This window comes from Saccopteryx leptura, chromosome 12 (genome assembly GCF_036850995.1).
Source record: "Saccopteryx leptura isolate mSacLep1 chromosome 12, mSacLep1_pri_phased_curated, whole genome shotgun sequence".
Lineage (NCBI taxonomy): Eukaryota > Metazoa > Chordata > Mammalia > Chiroptera > Emballonuridae > Saccopteryx > Saccopteryx leptura.
The window spans coordinates 16,728,829-16,751,746 of record NC_089514.1 but is presented as its reverse complement, the minus strand read 5'-3'; the positions used below and the strand labels follow the sequence as shown (position 1 = coordinate 16,751,746).

At 43.2% G+C, this 22,918-nt stretch overlaps 1 protein-coding gene and 1 long non-coding RNA gene across 2 annotated transcripts in view; one reads left to right on the top strand and one right to left on the bottom strand.

Annotated features, from left to right (window-relative positions):
* The window catches only part of LOC136384267 (uncharacterized), a 63,905-nt gene extending 56,284 nt beyond the window's left edge, over positions 1 to 7,621 (bottom strand). Inside the window, exons 1-2 of the long non-coding RNA XR_010747560.1 lie at positions 7,478 to 7,621; positions 6,145 to 6,285 (exon numbers count right to left, since the gene is read on the bottom strand). This is a non-coding gene — a long non-coding RNA (uncharacterized lncRNA). The remainder of the gene's footprint in view (positions 1 to 6,144; positions 6,286 to 7,477) is intronic.
* A 133-nt stretch (positions 7,622 to 7,754) lies between these two features.
* Positions 7,755 to 22,744, top strand: MALSU1 (mitochondrial assembly of ribosomal large subunit 1). Its single transcript, XM_066353721.1, has 4 exons — positions 7,755 to 8,034; positions 9,230 to 9,408; positions 21,243 to 21,324; positions 22,533 to 22,744. Exons 1-4 carry the CDS (start codon positions 7,779 to 7,781, stop codon positions 22,718 to 22,720), a joined length of 705 nt encoding a protein of 234 aa, XP_066209818.1. The 5' UTR covers positions 7,755 to 7,778; the 3' UTR covers positions 22,721 to 22,744.
* The last annotated feature ends 174 nt before the right edge of the window (positions 22,745 to 22,918 follow it).

Sequence of the window (22,918 nt, the reverse complement as noted above, 5' to 3'; positions counted from 1 at the left end):
CTTAATTGCTTCTTGGCATTTTGGCTAAGGTCAAGTGATTTCATTTATAGTTTTGACACATAAAAAGTTGTTTAATGTGGCCCTGTGGAACACTGAAATTTCACAAGCATTTTATACACACACACACACACATACACACACACACATACTATGTGAAATTTCAATAAATTTAATATGTAAATGCATATAATCAGACCAATCTAAAAAGAAGAGGTTTTCTATAAACAATTGTCCTGGACTCTTTAAAAAGTCAGTATTATGTTGAAAATAAAGGCGAGAGGATAGTTCTAAGTCATAGGATAGTAAACTTTTTCTATAAAGGGCCACCTATTAAATATTTTAGGTTTTGTGAGTCAGACAGTCTCTGTCGCAACTACTCAACTCCGCTACCATGTATGTAAATGAGAGGACAAGTTCCAGCAAAAGCCTATTTACAAAAGCAGGTGGTAGACCACACATGCTAGGTTTGTTGACCCCTCTACATTAAAAAACACTGAAGAGACACAGCTACTGAAAGTGATTTAGGTGTCTCGATTGGACCCTGCCTGGAAAAAAAAAAAAGCTGTGAAAGATATTCTTGGGACAAGTAAGGGAAATTGAAATACCTACTAGATGCCAGATAATATTGTAGAGTAATTGTTAATGTTTTTAAGGAACAATGAAAAGTTTTCTAAGGAGCTTGTGGGGATCAACATTTAGTCTAGCACCTTCACTTCACAGGTGACCTAGACCCCCAAAATAAGCTACTTATTCTGAATTCATCTCCAAAGAGTACAAAATTTGCAGAACATGAATTATGAAGTTTCTCCCTATTTATGTGTTGACTGTAGGTTCTCAGCCATGGGTTCCTCTGCCCATCGGGCATTACTGGTAACATTAGGAGACATTTTTGGTTGTCACTACCAGGATGAGGTGCTACTGGCATCTAGTTGGTAGAGGCCAGGGATGCTGCTAAACATCAAGCTATAGGACAGCCTCCCCATGGCAAAGCACCCCATATTATCTAGCCCAAGAGGTTAGAAACCCTGTCATGGACTAATGGAAGAAACCCTGGACTTGGATGTAAAGACAGAAGACTTGGGTTCGAGTGCAGCCCTGCCACTTAAAGGTGAGTAACCCTGGGCAAGTTATTTGACCTTTCTTGAGCCTCGGTCTCCTCATCTATAAAATCAATATGTGGTCCCTCCTTTGCTTATTGCACAAGGCTGCTACAAACCCCTCTGAAAGAATGAATGGACATGAAAGGCCTTTGTACATGGCACAGTGGTATACGACTGGGTGAGGCCTGAGGACAGAAGCAGTGGGAAGATGCTCTGTCATTTTTATTATGGTCAGGAGGACAGGACATTAGTACCTATGCAGAAAAGTATTGTCAAGTTGCAGCGGAATCACTTAGAGGTTAAAACATGGACTCCTAAACTCTATCCCCAGAGTTTCTGATTCAGTCTTTGGGGTAGGACCCCATAATTTGGATTGCTCACCGGTTCCAGGTAATGCTGATAATGCTGCTCCAAGGACCTAACTTGGAGAACTATGGTCTTGGGAATCAAACTTTCCTTCTTCTATCAACAGAGGGTAGCAGAGAGCAGCAAATATAAGGTCAATTACCAAGGAAGCAGGTCAGGAGCTGGTTGAAATCCTCATCAAATCTCCCAACATTTCAATCTAACAAATAGCAGGAGAGAGAGTTGAAATCATGAATTATTTAGATTTATATTTTCTGTGTCATCTTGGCAACAAGTCATCTAACTTCTGCTGAATGGCAATTTGTAAAATGGAGGAATGACAGTGGGGTGACGATTAATGTTTGCTGAGAATTAGAACTTCCCAAGAAAATTAAAATCTGTAGGTAATAAATTATTCTGGAAATTTCTTATTCCTAGGACTCTTTATAAATGTCTACATTTTAAACACGTCTGACTTGCTCATAAACATTGTTTACCCTCATTGAATTTTCAATTGTCTAACAGTTTAGAGGCAGTACTGTTAACATATTCTTTCTATCCGGAATGTATAATAACTCCAAAGTTAGTAGCTGGCTAAGAGAAGATGAAAAGATAGTCACCCGGGGGTGAAGGTGACCACCTTACCTTCTGATGGAGCTCCTGGTTGGGGAAATATCATTTAAGATTATTCTAAAAAATTTTCTCAAAGCTGCTGAAACCGGTGCCCTAAAAAAATTTCAGAGGTCAGTTTGTAGGACTCACCTCTTGCAGACTGATTTTGATCCTTGAACCATCCCTGACTGAGCATCAGTATGTCCCAGGCTCTGGTCTGAAGAGGACACAGGCAATATGCAAGAGACAAGAGCTCTGCTTGGAGCTTGGGTTCCAGATATGTACTACAGTGAGAGCCCTAACCTGTGGCCTGGAGACCCCCGCCCCCTTCCTGACCACCCCCATTGACCTCAACCTAATCTGCAGAAGAAAGTTTTCTGCTCTTTATAACTGAACTGCCATTTCTTCTGTCCTTGAAATTCTGGAATAAAATTTGCTTCGGGGGATTTGGGTGCCTTAATAGTATTTTAGTAACTAATCAGTTTTAGTCTGACCTGTGGTGGCGCAGTGGATAAAGTGTCAAATTGGAACACTGAGGTCACTGGTTCAAAACCCTGGGCTTGCCTGGTCAAGGCACATAGGGGAGTTGACGCTTCCTGCTCTACCCCCTTCTCTCTCTGTCTAGTTCTCTCTCTAAAAATGAATAAATAAAACTAAAAAAAAAATTAAAAGCATCAATTTAAAAAATCTTATTCATTGATTTGAGAGAGAGAGAGAGAGAAGAGCAGGGGAGGAACAGGAAGCATCAGCTCGTAGTGGTTCCTTCTCGTTTGTGCCTTGACCCGGCAAGCCCGGGGTTTCTAACTGGTGATCTCCATGTTCCAGGTGGACACTCCATCCATTGCACCCCCACAGGTCAGGCTAGTATTTAGTCCATTTTAATCCTCTGTATAGTTTATAATAGATATCATCATGTCACCTCACTAATCAAGATTTCTATCAAAGCTGCAGCGCAGTTGTCACTATTAATTGCACTGTACAGGTTTTAATGATACAAATAAATATCAAGACTTGCGCTTAGTGAGTCCTTAATTTTAAGGTGTTAATTAGAATAAATTTCTCTAGGATATTTTTATATAAAGAAGAGATTAACTGCCAATGAGAATGTGGCAGAAGTATTTGGTGGCTGAGGATAGTTTTAAAGTTGTGTTTTGGAATTGAGTCAAGGAGGGTAGGTAGGACTTAAGCCAGGCATCTTCCTTTGTGCTCCAAATTCTCCTCCTCTATAAAATGGAGGACAGGAGAAGAAGGAAGCTAAACTGGATGAACTCTAAAGTCTCTTTGAGTCCTAATGCTTGTGAAAAATGGGGAGGATATTACCCAATTTCCTTACAGTGATGTCAGGAAGACTGTATCATAAATTAACGGTGGCACTATGGTGTGTGGGCCAAAACTGGCTCTCTGTCTGTCCATCTATGCCCCATAAGCAAAAGTTGGTTTTTATATGTTTGAATGTTTGAAAAAATTAAAAGAGAATATTATTTTGTGCCACATACAAATTATATGAAGTTCAAATTTCAGTGCCCATAAATAAACTTGCATTATAACTTGCATATAACTCATTCATCTATATATTGTCAGCAACTGCCCTTGCCCTACAACAGAGTCCAGTACTGTCATTGGGATAGAGACCATATGGTCTGCACAGCCTAAAATATAAATATTTGCTATTTAGTCCCTTGTAGGAAAGTTTGCTGAACTGTGTTTTAAAGCATTGTTGAACTCCATTCTGAACTGAATTGAAAAAACAAACAAACAAGAATTCTTCAGAGACTTTCAGTTATGTGAAATATAACTTTCTTCATTGAGTACCTATTGCTCTGACCCTCAGTCCATGTCACATCATTCTGTAATGACAAGAGCTGTATCATCAGACAGAGTTAAGTGTATGTTGCCCACAAATTGCTATGGGAAAATGTCAAAAAAGACTTCCTAAAGGAAAAAAAAAATCCACCACTAATCCTCTCAGGAGAAATGACAAAAGCAGGAATCAAAACATAAAGAACCAAGTGATGAAGGATTTCATAACTCCCCCAAAATAAAAAAGCTGATATCTCAAATTATATTATAATTTTAAAGTTCTATATAAAAGAGACATCACAAACTTCTTGTCTTAAAAACACTCCACAAAATTCTCATATGTTGCTGCTGGTGGATGTGCAATACGGGAAACAGTTCAGCAGTTTGGAAAGGAGTTTGGCAGTTTCTTATAAAGGAAAATATGCATGTACCGTATTACCTGGCCCTTCTATTCCTAGGTATTTCCCAAGAGAAATCAAGACACATATGTTCATACAACAACTGGTACCTAAATGTTCATAATAATGTTCTCTGCAATGGTCGCAGGCTAGAAACAGCCTATCTTTCCATCAACTGGTGAATGATAAACAAATGTCATAGGTCCATATAATGTCATACTACTGGGCAGTTAAAAAGGAGGCCAAATTATTGCTAGATGGAACAATGTGAATACATCTCAAAAGCATTCTGCCAATTGAAAGAAGCCAGACATACTGAATGAGTCTGTTTATATGGTATTCTGGAAAAGGCAAAAAGATAGTGATTGAGAGCATATCCGTGCTTGCCTCAGTCAGAAGTGGGGGAAGGGATCGCTTGGGGGCACAAAGGAACTTTGAGAGGCACAGGAAACATTTTACACCATAATTGTAATGGTTACACAACTGCACACATTTATCAAATATTAAATTCTAGGGTTAAAATTGGTTTTGTTTATTTTGTAGAAATATATCTCAATAAAGTTTATTAAAAATGAAAAGGCACAGCCTGACTAGGTGGTGGTACAGTGGATAGAGCATCAGACTGGGATGCAGAGGATCCAGGTTCGAGACCCTGAGGTCGCCAGATTGAGTGCAGGCTCATCTGGTTTGAGCAAGGCTCACCAATGTGAGCCTAAGGTTTCTGGCTCGAGCAAGGGGTCACTTGGTCTGCTGTAGCCCCCTGGTCAAGGCACATATGAGAAATCAATCAATGGACAACTAAGGAGCCGCAAAGAAGAATTGATGTTTCTCATCTCTCTCCTTCCTGTCTGTCCCTCTCTCTGACTCTGTCTCTGCCACACACAAAAAAAGAAAAGGCACAGACTAGAAGAATATAAAACTTCAATACTTCAATATATGTAACTGATAAAAGATTAGTGCTTACATTATACAAAAAAAAATTGTTAGGGAAAGACAATTTATCACACAATGAGACATCATTTCACACCCACCAGGTTGGCAAAAATAAAAAAAAATCTGACAAAATTAAGTGTTGGCAAAAGTGAAAACACTGGAACACATATTGTGCTGTTGGGAGTTTAATTTGGAACAATGGTTTTGGGAAGCAATCTGGCATTATCTGGTGAAGCTGAAGATGCATGTACCTATGATCCAGCAGATTCACTCCTAGGTGTAGAACGACCCAGAACAACCCTTGTATATGTGTTCCAGGGGACATGGATATGCACATTAAAAACAGCATAAGAAACAACCCAAATATCCCTCAAGGGTAGTAAATCAGTTGGGATATACAATGTACAATAATACTAATCATCAGTGAAAATGAATTAATCTACAGCTAGTAAACACCCAGAGGAAAGACTCACCAATGTTATATTGACATAGAAAAGCAAGTTGCCAAAGAATATATACAATATGATACCATTTAGGTAAAGTTTTCAAAAGCATGGAAAACCAAGCCATATGGGAATGTACACAAACATATGTAATAAGAGCCCTGGCTGGGTAGCTCAGTTGGTAGAGCACCATCCCACTATGCCAAGGTTGTGCGGTCCATCCCTGACCAGAACACCTATAAGAAACAACCAAGCCTGACCAGGCGGTGGCGCAGTGGATAGAGCGTCGGACTGGGATGCAGAGGACCCAGGTTCGAGACCCCGAGGTCGCCAGCTTGAGCGCGGGCTCATCTGGTTTGAGCAAAAGCCCACCAGCTTGAACCCAGGGTCGCTGGCTCCAGCAAGGGGTTGCTCGGTCTGCTGAGGGCCCGCGGGCAAGGCACATATAAGAAAGCAATCAATGAACAACTAAGGTGTTGCAACGCGCAATGAAAAACTAATGATTGGCCTGACCTGTGGTGGTGCAGTGGATAAAGCGTCGACCTGGAAATGCTGAGGTCGCCGGTTCAAAACCCTGGGCTTGCCTGGTCAAGGCACATATGGGAGTTGATGCTTCCAGCTCCTCCCTCCTGTCTCTCTCTCTCTCTCTCATCTCTAAAAAAATAAAATAAAATAAAATAAATTAAAAAAAAGAAAAACTAATGATTGATGCTTCTCATCTCTCTCTGTTCCTGTCTGTCTGTCCCTGTCTATCCCTCTCTCTGACTCACTCTCTATCTCTGTAAAAAATAAATAAATAAATAATTTTTTTAAAAAAGAAGCAACCAAGGCCCTGAACGGTGGTTCAGTGGGTAGAGCGTGGGCTCCACATATGGACCTCCCAGGTTTGATTCCTGGTCAGGGCACACAGGAGAAACAACCATCTGCTTCTACCCTCCTTCCTCTCCTTCTCTGCCTCTTCCTCTCCCTCAGCCAGTGGCTCCATTGGTTGGAGTGTGGCCCCAGGCGGCACTGAGGAGAGCTAGCACACAACCTCAGACGCTAAAAATTGGTTGGTACTTGAGCATCGGCCCCAGAAGGGGTTGCTGGGTGGATCCCTGGATACTGGTTGGGGAGTATGCCAGGAATCTGCCTCACTATCTCCCCTCCTCTCACCAAAAAGAAAAAAAAAAAAAAAAAAAGCAACCAATAATTGCATAAATAGGTGGGAAAAAACCAAAATTGATGTCAGCTTTCTGTCTCTCTCTCCCTCCACCTCACTCTTTCTCTCTCTCTCTCTCCAAAAAAAAAAAATTAATAAAAGAAAAACATGGCTCAAGTACCAGATATTTGAACTCTGTCGCTGGGCCCCCCAGTGCAGTCTATTGGCGTGAACAAGTCCATATGGGAAGTGCACCTCAAGGGCTGACCTACTCAAAACATTTTCCAAATGGACCTTTTCACCTCCGCCTCCCACCCTACTCAAGCCCAGGATAATAGCTTTTCCTCAAGGGATTTCCAATTTGCAAGTGCACTTCTCTTAAAAACGGATTTTAGAGAAAGAGGAAGGGAGGGGGAGAACCATCGATTTGTTTTCCCATTTATCGATGCATTCATTAGTTGATTTCTTGTTTGCGCCCTGGTGGGGGACCCAGCCTGCAACCTCGGTGAATCAGGACTACCACTAACCAACTGAGCTACCTGGCCGGGGCTGCAAAGGAATCTTGATAACTTTCTGGTAATGGGCCATGGGGAGAAAATTGTGTGTCCTAATTCCAGTATAATCAATAGCATCTTTTGTTTATTCAGTACCAGCTGTTTTAGGGGCTGTGGAGGGAACTGTTAAAAACAAAATAAAAATTCCTACCTTCATGAAGTTTACATTCAGAAGGCAGGGACGACGTTTTGCGTCACTATGACGTAGGTGAGCAATTACTAGTCCCACAAGTCCTACAATACCTAAAAGCGCGACTCAACTTACTCCGGCCACCGTCGTTTCCCTCAGGCTTCAGACTCCGCTCACGGCCCCACCTCCGGGCCCTGGTCCGCCCACGTTCCTGACGTCAATTTTCCAGGCCGCGCCGCAAAGACCCGGCCAATCGAAAGCCGCAGAAGATGCTGGCGCTCCACTAAGCCCCGCCCCGTGAGTCGACGCGCGGGCAACGGCGATGGGGCCCGCGAGATGTGTGGCCCTGCGCGCCTGGACGCTGCTTGGGCGCAAGGCTCTTCCCGCCAGCGCCGGGCCTGTGGCGGGCGCGGGGTCCTGGTTTCGGTTGCTGGCCGCGAGGGGGCTTCCTACGGGACATGCGCTTGGCCGGGCCTGCTTGACCCCCGCCCGTGCGCGCGGCCTGCGCGGCGGGCCCGGCCTGGAGGAGTGGACAGAGGGGGCAGCCGGCGCGGGGCGCCCGGAATCCCGCGCTGCAGGTACGGGCGTGGAGGAGGGCGGCGGCCCCTGCGGGCTGCTGGAAGCCGGGCGCCCCGCTGAGGAGGCCCTGAGTAGTCCTCTTCATGCACCTCGTCTGGAGTCACAGAACTCCTCCAGATCCAGAGCTGGAAGGGAGTGAAAAGGTCGGCACCGCCTTGCGTGTCACAGTGAAGCCGGGAGGTGAACCGACGGCCCCAAACCCCAGGCGTCCGGAGGGCCCCACCGTCTTCACCCGCTTCCCGCTCTCCGCGGGGTCCTGGGAACTGGACGTGTCCCGAGAGGGTTGGGGCTGGGGGCGAAGGGGGGAAGGAGCGCCGAGAGCAGACGGGCCTGATTTAAGGCCCTGTAATCACTGGGGGTTTGGGGGACGTGAAAGATGGCAAATAGGTCACATCTGTGAAAGGCTCTGTAGGAGAAGGGGAGTGTTGCTGAACTAGCCGCGAGGTCGGTCCCCGGGCGGCCGCTGTAGAACGGAAGGGTGCTATGCACGAGCAGGCCCCTACTCCCGGGTGAAGAACACAGTATCTAAATCTCTACAGGTAAAAGACCAACAATAAAAAAAGGTTTTCACTGATAACAGTTGTTATAGAACCCAGTTCGCCTTATAAGAACATTTTGAGGGTTCAGAATAAGGTTGCTTTAAAATTTTCAGCTACCATTGGTTCATCTAGGGCCACCCACTTCACTCTGCTAAGCCTAAATTCCTTCCTCTTTCAAGTGAAGGTTGTGGACCAGATAATAAGAGCCCTTCCAGCTCACAATTCCAGGCCCTTTCTGTCCGAGATTTCGTTTAATATGCCCCAGGCTGTCACCACCTCCCGGACTGGTGCTGGTTCCTTTTTTTTTTTTTTTTTTCCATTTATTTCTTTAACGGTTCTGTGTCTTAGTTATATTGCTCATTCCCTTAAGTACTATTTAACAGAAAGTCATTTGTTGTTGATGTATGGTTCTGTTTGCACGTGGTAATAGCAAAGGATGAATGGTAACCTGAGGACTCTTCCTGTAGAAGGGCAGCAGTGCTGTCGGAAACCACTGCCCAGTTCCAGCATCGGGGAGGCATGCTCCCTGGGGTCCTTCAAAACATTATAGACCTAAATACCCTCATGGAGGGGCAGTTTCACTGTCTGTTGCCTGCATACCTGTGTCTGTCTCCTACCTAGCCACCTGTCACAAGCAATTTTTTGTGCATTTCAGATCATACTGCTCCCAAGTTTGACATCGATATGCTGGTTTCACTGCTGAGGCAAGAAAACGCAAGAGACATTTGTGTGATCAAGGTTCCTCCAGAAATGAAATACACAGATTACTTTGTGATTGGTGGTGGAACTTCTACCCGACACTTACATGCCATGGCCCACTACATCGTGAAAATGGTAGGATGCTTTCTTTTCCCTTTGGAACCGTTAACTGAATGGGATAGTGTCAGTTCATCAGGCTGAGGAGCAACACATGAAAAATAATCCCATCAGTTAGGTTATATCAGAAGCCCTGATTTTCAGAATTTGCATGAATGTTTTATATTCTTTGGTAGTGAAAGTTATGGGGACAAATACCTAGCCCTAGTGAATCAGTATATTTCTGATTCTTGTCTCTTATGACCACAAGGAAAAAAATATTTAAAAAAAGAAGCACACCTGGGACAAACTAGAAGACTGTATAACCCAGAGGAAATTCTAGAGCCACACTGTCCATTGTGGTAGCTATTTGCCACACATGATCAATTATAAATTAAAATTAAATATTCAGTTCTTCAGTTGTCCTAGGCCAAATTTCAGGTGCTCAGTGGCCACATGTGACTAACAGCGAAATACCATATTAGACAGCACAACTATGAAACGTTTCCATAATTGCAGAAAGCTCCGTTGGCCGGTGCTGACCTAGAGTTTGAGTCAAATGTTTGAGCCTGGCCGGCGTTCCCAAGCACTGTGTAGTGAAAAAGATGTCGTCTTGACCTCTGACTTCACAGTTGAGGAAACGGAGGGAAGTTCACTTTCCAGCTGAAGGAGATCAATGAGGAAGAAAATGGACCTGGCAGCCTTTACCTGATTCTGCTACCACTTTAGGGAGAAATATACCTCCCTAACCTTGTTGAAAATTGGTCATAGAGGACAATTAAGACCAAAAGAAGAGCTGGGATTGCCTCTAGAAGGGTGTTGAATAATAAGGGGGCTGAAAACAGCCCTAGTGAGACATGGCGGAGCAGAGGACGGTTCCACCACAGGGTAGTGGAGAGACAGAGAACCAGGGGCGTGGAGAAGAGACAGGGCCCCAAGGTCTCTGTCAGAAACAGTCGGACGGGGCAAAGTGAAGCTTAGAAGTGACCGTTGGACTTGGAGATGTAAAAAGAATAAGGTTTTTCAGAGAACTTTCTGTGGAAGAGGGAGGGCAAGGGAATAGAAGTTACTTTTACTAGAACTTTAGATGAGGAAGAAAAATGCAAGGTCAAGGAAATGTTGTTTGTGGTATAATATACATAATGTAAAACAACATTTTAACCATTTTCAAGTGTACAGTTAAGTGGCATTAGGTATAAACATATTGTTGCCACCATCCATCTCCAGATTGTTCTCTTGCAAAACTTGAAACTCTTGTACAGTTGATACCACTCTACAGGGAAACATGCCTCTCTCACCTTGTTGAAGTTGGTCATAGAGGGGACAATTAAGACTAAAAGAATAGCTCTGGCCAGGTAGCTCAGTTGATTACAGCCTTGTCCCCATGTTCTAAGGTCACAGGTTCAATACCTGGTCAGAGCACATACAAGAATCAGCTAATTGGTAGATGAATAGGTGGTACAACAAATTGATGTTTCTTTCTCTGTCCTTTCTTCTTTCTCAAATCAATAATAATACTAAAATAACTAGGATTGCCTAGAAAAGGATGGTAAAATAAGAAGGGGGCTGAAAACAGAGCCTTGGTGCCTGTACACATTAAACAATAACTTCCCAGCCCTGGCCAGTTAGCTCAGTTGATCCTGATACACCGAGGTTGCGGGTTCACTCCCTGGTCAGGGCACATACAAAAATCCAACAGAGAATGCATAAATAAGTGGAACAACAAATCTATGTTCCTCCCTCCCTCCTTCCCTCTTTCCCTTCCTCCCTCTCTCCTTTCTTCCTTCCCTTCCTCTCCCCCTGCCCTTCTCTGTCTCCCCCCTCCTTCTCTCCCCTCTCCCTCTCCCCCTCCTTTCCTCTCCTGCCCACCTTCCTCTCTAAAATCAATAAAATAAGTAAATAAAACAATAATTTCCCATTCTCCCTCTCCCCAACCCCTGGGAGCCACCATTCTGCCATGTCTCTATAAATTTGACTAAGTACCTCACATGCATGAAATAATACCCTACGTGATCTGTTGTGGCTGGCTTATGTCACTTAGCATAACATCTTTTTTTCTTTTTCTTTTTTTTAATTTTTTTCTTTATTGATTTTTTTTTTTTCTTTCCAGAGACAGAGAGTCAGAGAGAGGGATAGATAGGGATAGGGACAGATAGACAGGAATGGAGAGAGATGAGAAGCATCAATCATTAGTTTTTCATTGTGGCACTTTAGTTGTTCACTGATTGCTCTCTCATATGTGCCTTGACCGTGGGGCTACAGCAGACCGAGTAATCCCTTGCTTGAGCCAGCGGCCTTGGGTCCAAACTGGTGAGCTTTGCTCAAACCAGATGAGCCCGCGCTCAAGCTGGCGACCTCGGGGTCTCGAACCTGGGTCCTCTACATCCCAGTCCGATGCTCTATCCACTGCGCCACCGCCTGGTCAGGCCCTTAGCATAACATCTTCAAGGTTCATCCACATTGTAGCCTGTTTCAGAGTATTTTATTACATGGACATTCCATTACTGGATACTTGGGTTCCATCCCCCTTTGGGTTATTATGAATAATGCTGCTCTAATCAGGAGTGTAGCAATATCTGTTTATGTCCCAGCTTTTTTTAAAATATATTTTTAAATTATTGTTGACATACAATATTAATTTCAGGTGTACAGTACAGTTATTAGACATTTCTATACGTTAAGAACTGATCACCATAATAGGTCTGTCACTCATCGGTACCATACATAGTTATTAAATATTATTATTGACTATATTCCCTATGCTGTGTCATATATCCCTATGACTAATTTTATAACTAGTAGTTGGTGCTTCTTGATTCCCTTAACCTTTTTTGCTTATCTTGCCAACTCCCTCACTCTGGCAATTACCAGTTCTCTTCCTATGAGTTTGTTTTTATTTTGTTCACTTATTTTGTTTTTTAGATTCCTAAGTGAAATTATATGGTATTTGTCTTTCTCTGACTTATTTCACTTAGCAGAATGCCTTCAAGGTCCATTTGTGTCACAGACGGCAAGATTTTGTTCTAATTTTTGGCTGGCTGGCTTGCTTACTTCATTCATTCATTTGAGACAAAGACAGGGAGAGAAGGAGGACAGAAATGAGAAGCATTAGCTCATAGTTGCTTCTCTTTAGTTGTTCATTGATTGCTTCTCATATGTGCCTTGACGGGGCAGGGGCGGCTCTGACTGAGCCAGTGACCTTGCGATCATATCAATGATCCCGCGCTCACGGTGGCGACCTTGAGGTGTCAAACCATGGACCTCAGCATTCTGGGTCAATGCTCTATCCACTACACTACCACTGGTCAAGCTGTTTTTATTTTTATTGATTGATTTTAAAGAGAGAGAGAAAGAGAAACATCAATCTGTTGTTCTACTTATTTATGCATTCATTGGTTGATTATTGTATGTGCCTTGACCAGGGAGTGAACCTACAACCTTGGTGTATTAGGATGACACTCTAACTCAGGGGTCCCCAAACTACGGCTTGCGGGCCACATGTGGCCCCCTGAGGCCGTTTATCCAGCTCCCACACACTTCCGGAAGGGGCACCTCTTTCATTGGTGGTCAGTGAGAGGAGTACTGTATGTGGTGGTGACGCGGGACGCATGCGTCACGACTCCGGAAGCGCGTCATATCACTTGTTACAGTTAGCAGTGACAAATATGGAACCAGACATTGACCATCTCATTAGCCAAAAGCAGGCCCATAGTTCCCATTGAAATACTGGTCAGTTTGTTGATTTAAATTTACTTGTTCTTTATTTTAAATATTGTATTTGTTCCCGTTTTGTTTTTTTACTTTAAAATAAGATATGTGCAGTGTGCATAGGGATTTGTTCATAGTTTTTTTTATAGTCCGGCCCTCCAACGGTCTGAGGGACAGTGAACTGGCCCCCTATGTAAAAAGTTTGGGGACCCCTGCTCTAACTGACCAAACTACTCAGCCAGGGTAACTTTTTATTTTTTGTTGGGAAGTCAAGTCACTTTATTTTTTTTTTAATTTGTCATTTATTTATTTATTTTTATTTAAGTGAGAGGAGGGGAGATAGTAAGACAGACTCCCCATATGCACCCCACTGGGGCCCACCCAGCATCCCCATCTAGGACCAAGCTATTTTGTAGTGCCTCAGGCTGATGTACTCCAGTACTCAAACCAGTTGAGCCACTGGTTGCGGGAGGGGAAGAGGGAGAGAAGGGGGAGTGGGAGGGGGGTAGGAGCAGATGATCATTTCTCCTCTGTACCCTAACTGGGAATTGAACCCAGGACGTCCATACGCAAGGCCAGGGCTCTATCCACTGAGCCACTGGCCAGAGCCACAGGAGTCATTTTAGCAGAGCTCTGGTGCCAGCCAAGGCCAGCCACTGGGTGTGTAAGGTCTGGAGCAGGGGTCCCCAAACTACGGCCCGCGGGCCGCATGCGGCCTCCTGAGGCCATTTATCCGGCCCCCCCGCCGCACTTCCGGAAGGGGCACCTCTTTCACTGATGGTCAGTGAGCAAAGCGCAGCGTCGCTCATGTACAGTACTACTTCCGGTGACGTGGGATGCGCACGTCATATCACTTGTTACAGCTAGCAGTGACAAATATGGAACTGGATATTGACCATCTCATTAGCCAAAAGCAAGCCCATAGTTCCCACTGAAATACTGGTCAGTTTGTTGATTTAAATTTACTTGTTCTTTATTTTAAATATTGTGTTTGTTTCCGTTTTTTTTTGTTTGTTTTTTTTTTACTTTAAAATAAGATATGTGCAGTGTGCATAGGGATTTGTTCATAGTTTTTTTTATAGTCTGGCCCTCCAATGGTCTGAGGGACAGTGAACTGGCCCCTTGTGTAAAAAGTTTGGGGACCCCTGGTCTGGAGCCTCTTCAGAGAGGCTACAGTGTTAACCAAGGCCGGCCACAATTGTGCCAAGCTTGAAGGTGCATGGAGAAGGCTCCAGTGCTAGCTGTGGTTGGCTACCATTTGTGCCAGGCTTGGGGCACATGGTAGAAGCTAAAGTACAAAGCCCGCTCGTGCTGGGCTGAAGGGTGTTTGGGAGAGACTGCAGTGCAAGGCAAGGTCTGCCGCAGCTGGTGCCAAGCTTAACCCTTTGAGGGGTACAGACGTTCGCGTACGTCCTCGTGCCTCCTGAGCATCCAGAGTACGATCGCACAAAAATTTTTATTTTATAAATGTGTAGGCAACATGAAAAAAAGGCAAATGTATGTTCTTGTTTCCATAAATTAGTTATCAAACAAACATGATTTTAAGTTAATAACACTGTAACTGGAACTAATTTCTTTTTTTAAACTCACCTGTGGAGGTCAGCGAGCATGAAAAAAACTCACTACTCAAAAGGTTAAGGGCATTTGGGAGAGATTACAGTGTAAGGTAAGTACAGTCACAGCTTGTGCTGAACTTGAGGTGTTTGGGAGAGAGCACAGTGCAAGTCAAGGCTGGCTGCTGCTTGTGCCGCGCTTGAGAGTGTTTGGAAAGTGAATGCACATTGAGGCTAGCCACTTAAGTGTGGGGCCAGGGGAGCAGGTTGGGTGAGGCGGAGTCTCAAGGAAGCACTGGGGCCAGGCAAATGGGGCCAGCCAGGTTCATGGAGAGGGACAGATTTTGGCAACTGCCTGGGAGGAGAGCTCAATAAAGGAACAGTGGCACCTGGCAGGTCTTTTGTCCCATGAGAGAGTTCCCATCAATTTCTGCACTTCCAGCTTTTACCCTAAAGTTAGTCAATTTAGTGCCTCCCTAGATGACTCAGGCGCTTCTTGAAATGCTGTCTCTGTGCTGGAGCTTGGAGCAAGGGGGTTTATGTGCAAACCCTTTAAGAACAGTGGCGTGATGTTCCACTGCCCTTCGACTCTATGTCTAATCCTTGATGGTGTTCAAAGCTGTATGTTATGGGACTCCTCTTACCAGCATAGCTGCCCCAGGCTGGGGAGCCTGGCATGAGGCTTGGATCCCTCTCTCCTCAGGGGCAATCTGAGATGGTCTTCCTATTTATTAATTGCCACACTGTGGGCGTGGGACCTGTCCACACCACATCTCTGCCTCTCCTCTCCATCTTGATATGGCTTCTTTATGTCTTTAGTTATAGGAATTCTGTTCAGGTGGTTCTCAATGATGGTTCTATAATTCAGTATTAATTTTGACTTATTCATGGGAGCGGGTTCAGGATTTATCTACTTTACCATCTTGGATTCTTGTTTTGTTTTGTTTTTTATTTATTCATTTTAGAAAGGAGAGAGAGAGGGAGAGAGAGAGAAGAAAGAGAGAGAGAAGGGGGGGGAGGAGCAGGAAGCATCAACTCCCATATGTGCCTTGACCAGGCAAGCCCAGGGTTTCGAACCAGCGACCTCAGCATTTCCAGTACCACCACAGGTCAGGCCTATCTTGGATTCTTCATGTCTCTGCTTTTAATAGCAGAAGGAGAATTGCCAGATCATGGTAATTATATTTTTAATTTTTTGTGGAACCATAAACTCTCTTTACATTCCCATCAGCAGTTCACAAGGGTTTCAGTTTCTCCACTCCTTTGCCAACACTTATTTTCTGGTTTGACTATAGTAATCCTAATGGGTGGGAAGTGGTATCTCATTGTGGTTTTGATTTGCATAGTGATGTTGAGCATCTTTTCACGTGCTTATTGTCCATTTATATATCTTAAGGGAAATGCCTGTTCAAGTCATTTGCCCATGTTTTTTTAATCAGGTTGTGTTGGGAAGTTGTAGGAGTTCTCTGTATATTCTGGATATTTATCTCATATCAAATGTGACTGGCAGTATTTTTTCCCATTTTGTAGGTTGCCTTTTTTTTTTTTTTTCTGAAGCTGGAAACGGGGAGAGACAGTCAGACAGACTCCCACATGCGCCCGACCGGGATCCACCCGGCACGCCCACCGGGGGCGACGCTCTGCCCACCAGGGGGCGATGCTCTGCCCCTCCGGGGCGTCGCTCTGTTGCGACCAGAGCCACTCTAGCGCCTGGGGCAGATGCCAAGGAGCCATCCCCAGCGCCCGGGCCGTCTTTGCTCCAATGGAGCCTTGGCTGCGGGAGGGGAAGAGAGAGACAGAGAGGGGGGGGGGGGTGGAGAAGCAAATGGCGCTTCTCCTATGTGCCCTGGCCGGGGATCGAACCCAGGTCCCCCGCACGCCAGGCTGACGCTCTACCGCTGAGCCAACCGGCCAGGGCCTGTAGGTTGCCTTTTTACTTTATTTGATAGTGTCCATTAATGCACAAAATTTTTTAATTTTCATAAAGTCCAGTTTATCCGTTTTTGTTGTTGCCTATATCTTCGGTGTTGTAATTAAGAAATCATTGTCAGATCCAGTGTCAAAGCTTTTCCACTGTTTTTTTTCAAAGAGTTTTTTAGTCTTAGGTCTTTATGTTTAGGTCTTTGATCCATTTTGAAATAGTTTTTGTAGATGGTGTAAGGTAAAGGTCCAACTTCATTCTGTTGTATATGTGGATGCCTAGTTTTCCCAGCACTGTTTGTTGAAAAGACTGCTGTAAGGCCAGTAGTAGTCGCGGCCACCATCACAGCCGCCTGCCCCTTGCAGGTTCCCATTTAATTTGGGCAGATTGTAATGAATCAACAGAGCCAAGAACTGGCGGGCCATCCTTTATTTCTGCTCCTACTGGTGGGTGAGAAAATATACACGGCGGGAAAACACTTCCCTTTCCACTCAGGGCTCCCAAAGCCACTGACTTTCTTCGGGTTTTCCCTAGAATCAAAGGCCTCACCAGCCTCACTCTGTCCCCTCTGCATGCCTGCATTTTGGCTGCCTCCTCCCCTGCAACCACTTGGTCCCTCTCCCCTGCAGCCCTGGGATCTCCTCTAAAATGGCCTCCTAGCTCCTCCTCTGGAAACTTTTCAGCGCAAAAGTCCCTCCTCCAGCACACATTAGCATAACTAAGCCCCTTCCCAAGCAAGAAGGTAATCAGCCGCCCCACATGGGCAGCGCTATTTTTAATAAAAGTGAGCAAAACCAAGTAATACAAATTCTACAAACTTACTTGCCCAACAACTGCCCTTTCCCCAGAGAAGGGATTTGAAACCCTTGTTGAAAATCATTTGGATATACAGGCTCTCTGTCTTATTCCATTGTTCTATGTTTACCTTGATCACTGTTGATTACTGTAGCTTTGTAGCAAGTTTGAGACCTCCAGCTGTGTTCTTTCTTTTTTCTTTCCTATTTATTTTTTAATTGTATATATTGGGGTGACACTGGTTAACAAAATTATACAGGTTTCAGGTGTATAATTCTATAGCACACTTCTGTACACCGTATTGTGTTCATCCCCTTCCCCATCTGTGTTCTTTTCAAAATTGTTTTGGCTATTTGGCGTCCATTTAGCTTACATATTAGGATGGATTTTTTTATTTCTGCAAAATTAATGTCATTGGGGTTTTGATGGGATTGCATTGAATCTGTAGAGACATAGCTTTGGGAATGTTGCCGTCTTAAGTCTTCTGATCCATGAAGTCAAGGTCTTTCCATTTCTTGGTGTCTTTCTTTGAGCAACATTTTATAGTTTTCAGTGAGCAAGTCTTTGGCCGTTATGCTTAAGTTTATGTCTTAGTTTTTTTGTCTTTGTGTTTTTAGTATTTTGATTCTATTGTAAATAGAATATTCTTTATTTCCTCTTCAGGTTTCTCATTGTTAGTGTATAGAAATGCAACTGGTTTTTTTTGTTGTTGTGTTGTTGTTTTTTTACAGAGACAGAGGGAGGGATAGATAGGGACAGATAGGGACAGACAGACAGGAACAGAGAGAGATGAGAAGCATCAATCATCAGTTTTTCGTTGTGACACCTTAGTTGTTCACTGATTGCTTTCTCATATGTGCCTTGACCGTGGGCCTTTAGCAGACCGAGTAACCCCTTGCTCAAGCCAGCGACCTTGGGTCCAAGCTACTGTGAGCTTTGCTCAAACCAGATGAGCCCGCGCTCAAGCTGGCGACCTCGGAGTCTCGAACCTGGGTCCTCCACATCCCCAGTCCGATGCTCTATCCACTGTGCCACCATCTGCTCAGGCGCAACTGATTTTTATGTATTGATTTTGTGTCCTACAGTTTTGCTGAATTCATTTACTAGTCCTAGTGATTTTTTTTTTTCTTTTGTAGAATCTTTAGGGTTTTCTACAAATAAGATCATGTCTCTGCAAATAAGGCATAATTTTATTTCTATTTTTTCAGTCTGGTTACCTTTATTTTTTCTTATTCTAATTGCTCTGACTAGAATAGGACTGTTGAATACAAGGGGCAAAAGTGGGAATTCTTATTTCTAATCTTAGAAGAAAAACTTAATATAAAGATATTTCACCATTGAGTATGATAATTGTGGGCTTTTATTATCTTCAGATAGTTTCTTTTTCTTAGTGTATCATGAAAGAATGTTGAATTTTGTTGTAAAATGCTTTTTTTGCATAAATTTTAGATGGTCCTGTGGTTTTTGTCCCTCATATTGTTTATGTGGTTTTATTACATTGATTTACTTTCCAGAAATAAATCCCACTTGATTGTGAATAAATTTTTCAGTATGCTGTTTGAACTGGTTTGCTGGTATTTTGTTGAGGATTTTTGCCTTTATTCATCAAGGATTCTAGTCGGTAGTTTTCTAATAGTGGCTTTGGTTTTGGTGTTGGTTAATGCTAATCTCATAGAATGAGTTAGGAAATGTTTCCTTCTCTTCAATTTTTTTGGAAGAGTTTGTATTAGCTTTTGTTTTAAATAGTTGGTAGAATTCATCAGTGAAGCCATCTGGTCCAGGTCTTTTCTTTGTTGGGAGTTGACCCCCCCATCCCATGTTCTCTCTTTTTTGATTATTCAGTCCTGAATATTAATTTGTTGGTGTACAATCATTCATGGTAGAATTATGATCCTTTTCTTTCTCTAAAATTGATAGTAGTGGTCCCTCAGTTGTTTTTGTTTTAGTTACTTGGGTCTTCAGTTCTTTTCCATAGTCAGTCTAGCTAAAGATTTGTCAATTTTATTGATCTTAGAACCAAATCTTGGTTTCTTTGAGTTTTGCTTTGTTTCTCTCTAATCATTTCCTTCTTTCTGTTAGCCTTAATTTATTCTTAGGGTGACAGTTAATAAAATTATATAATAGGTTTCAGATGTAGTTCTATATTTCAACTTTAATTTGTTCTTCACTTCCTAGTTCTTGTAGATGGCATAAGTAAGTTTTTGATTTGGGGACTTCTCAGATAAGCATTTGTAGCTATAAATTTCTCTAGATACCACTTTCACTACAATCCTCTAAGTTTTGGTTGAGTTTTAATTTGTCTCAAGGTATTTCCTAATTTCCCATGTGATTTGTTCTTTAATCTATTGGTTTTTAAAAATGTGTTGATTTCCACATATTTGTGGATTTTCTAGTTTTCTTTCTGATTTCTAGTTTCTTCTCATTGTGACAGGAAAATATATATAATTTTGATTTTAAAAATTTACTAAGACTTGTTTTGTGGCCTAACATGATCTATCTTGGCAAATGTTCCATGTGCACTTAAGAAAAATATGTATTCTAGGCCCTGGCCGGTTGGCTCAGTGGTAGAGCATTGGCCTGGCGTGCAGGAGTCCCGGGTTCGATTCCCTGCCAGGGCAACACAGGAGAAGCGCCCATCTGCTTCTCCACCCCTCCCCCTCTCCTTCCTCTCTGTCTCTCTTCCCCTCCCGCAGCCAAGGCTCCATCGGAGCAAACATGCCAGGTGGATCCCGATAGGGAGCATGCGGGAGTCTGTCTGACTGCCTCCCGTTTCCAACTTGAGAAAAATACAAAAAGAAAAAAGAAAAATATGTATTCTGCTATTGTTGGGTTCATTGTTCTGTGAATGTCTGTTAAATTCATTTGCTCTATAGTGTTGTTCAAGTCTTCTTTATTGATCTTCTGTGTGGTTTTTCTTCTATTATTGAAAAAGGGGAGTGAGCCCTGGCTGAGTAACTGAGCATCATCCCAAAATGCCAAGGTTGTGGGTTTGATTTTGGGTCAGGGCACATATAAGAATCAGGAATCAGTGAGTACATAAATAAGTGGAACAACAAATTGATGCTGCTAATTTTTAAACAAATTAAAAAAAAAATGGGAGAGTGAGTCTCATATTACAGTGTTGTCATCATTTCTTTAATTCTGTCAATGTTTTATGTGTTTAGAAGCTGGGGGTTTTTTTTGTTTTTTGCTCAACCCAGATGAGCTTGTGCTCAAACTGGCGACCGCGGGGTCTGAAACCTGGGTCTTCCGCATCCTAGTCCAATGCTCTATCCACTGTACCACCACCTGGTCAGGCAGACGCTGTTTTTTGATGCATATGTGTGTGTAGTTTTGTAATCTTGGTTAGTTGCCCCTTTTATCATAAATGTCCTTGGTCTCTTGTAATAGTTTTTTACTTCAAAGTGTATTTTCTCAGATATTAGTATATCTGTTGTTTTAGACCATCTGTAGTCTCTGTTGGGAATAGGGACATGAGATGATAAAGTACCATTAACGTTGCCATAAAGATTGTTGAGATGGACTAAGAAGATCTAGCCTTAAAGCACCTGCCTCCCCTCAGAGTAAAGGGAGGCTGGGATGGACAGAAGGAATGACGTAGGTGAGGACCAGACATTTAATGAGTTTAGGCCTCTGTGTACCAGGGACCATGGTGAATGAGTAGGTGGGCCCTATCAGGAGGTTTTGGGCAGGGAAGATTCAGGAGAGGTATAGAAGTTGGGCAGGATTTAGGGGGGAACTAGTTTCCTGAAGTTACTAATTGTGGTACAAAGTATTAAAAATGAGTAAGCTAGATCCCAAATTAAGACCAAGAAAAAAAGACCACCAGACCCTCAGTAAGAGCAGAGATTTCCCCCATCTCTTCTCCCTTTAATATGTGACCTCTTCGTTTTCAGTACAAATTCCTGAAATGTAACAGTGAGCCTCACGTGAAGATTGAAGGCAAGGACACTGATGACTGGCTCTGTGTGGACTTTGGTAAGTTATTTTGGCAAGTTTTATAGATATTTGGCATAACACTAATATTGAACTGTTTCCAGTTACAAAAGGATTGAGATCAAAATGCTGATTTGCCATGTAAAATATTTGAAATGTTTCTTTCATTATAACCCAGATGGTCTTATTCACATGTGAAATGCTTACCTAACCTTTTATGCATATAATGAATCAAGAGGTCAGAAAGGTGGAGAACAGGATGGATTAACATGGCAGAGATGGGAAAAATCCCTTAGTGGTGGTAGAGGATTTGGGGTCATTTTCAAAGTATTCCCAGAAGGTACTTACTACAAAGGGAAAAGCAGTGACTGGCAAGCACTATGAGGGAGCGAACGAGTTAGCCGACAGCTTCGTGGACATTGGGAAAGACTGCAGAAGACCATTCCAGGGGGAGGAATGGACTGTGTGTTATCATGGCAGTAGCCGGTAGCAGCATTTTTGCACCAGGTTTCCTGAGCCCCGGTTTCTGTAGCACAACACAGGGCCTGCACACAGTTCTTAGAGGGGAACCCTGCAGTTAGGGTGTCCACACCATTTATAATGGGCAGAAGGCTTGCATTGGCTGTAGGGGAGGAGACTCTGGCAAGGCTGCAAGTCAAGGTTACTCAGCTTCATCACTGTTAACCTCTTGGACCAGGTAATTTTGGTGGGAGTGGGTAGGACTAGCCTGTGCACTCTAGGATATTTAGTAGTATCCCTCCCACTGCATTGGTGAAAATTAAAAAATGTCCTTGATTGAGAACCCCTGTTGTAAGCAAACCTGTTCTTTGTTCCAGAGAGACAGTATCTCTGAGACTAATCGTCATACAAATATCTTCTAAAAAGCCCTATGCTTTGCTCATAGGATGTAGAGATGTGGCAAAGAGAAAGCTGACAGGCCTCATCTCTAGTCACTTGGATAAAGTTAACTTGCACAACACTTGAGTAATGTTACATATTGACATCATGTACCTCCTGTATGGTGCACTGAGAAAACACAGCAGCACTTCTATGGTATTTTGCTGGGTGGGGGGGCCCACAGTTTATATTTCCAGTAAGCTCCTAGGCAATGCTCATCTGTGGTCCACACTTTGAGAACCACTGCTAGAGTTCCTGTAGTTACACTGTAATAAGTCTCAGAGGGTTGTGAGATCAAAGAATAACAGCAAACAAACTGCTTCTTCATTGTAACTCTTATCTGTCCTTGATAGGCAAAATGGTGGTTCATTTGATGCTTCCAGAAACCAGAGAAACATATGAACTAGAGAAATTATGGACCCTCCGTTCTTTTGATGACCAGTTAGCTCAGATAGCACCTGAGACATTACCTGAAGACTTCATTCTTGGAATAGAAGATGACCCTTTATTCCCGACTCCAGTGGAGTTCAAATGTGAATAAAATGATACTGTTTTAGCCATTTCAGATTGAGTCACTTCTCAAAAATATAACTCCTAAGTCCTACCTAATTGGGTAAGTTGTCAGATCTGACTGTGGGCACTCACTCCTGCTGACTGACACCTGGATGTGGAGATTGCAGGTAAATGAGCATTAACTATATAGTTTTAATATGTTGTCTATTCCTGAGATCCTAGCAGC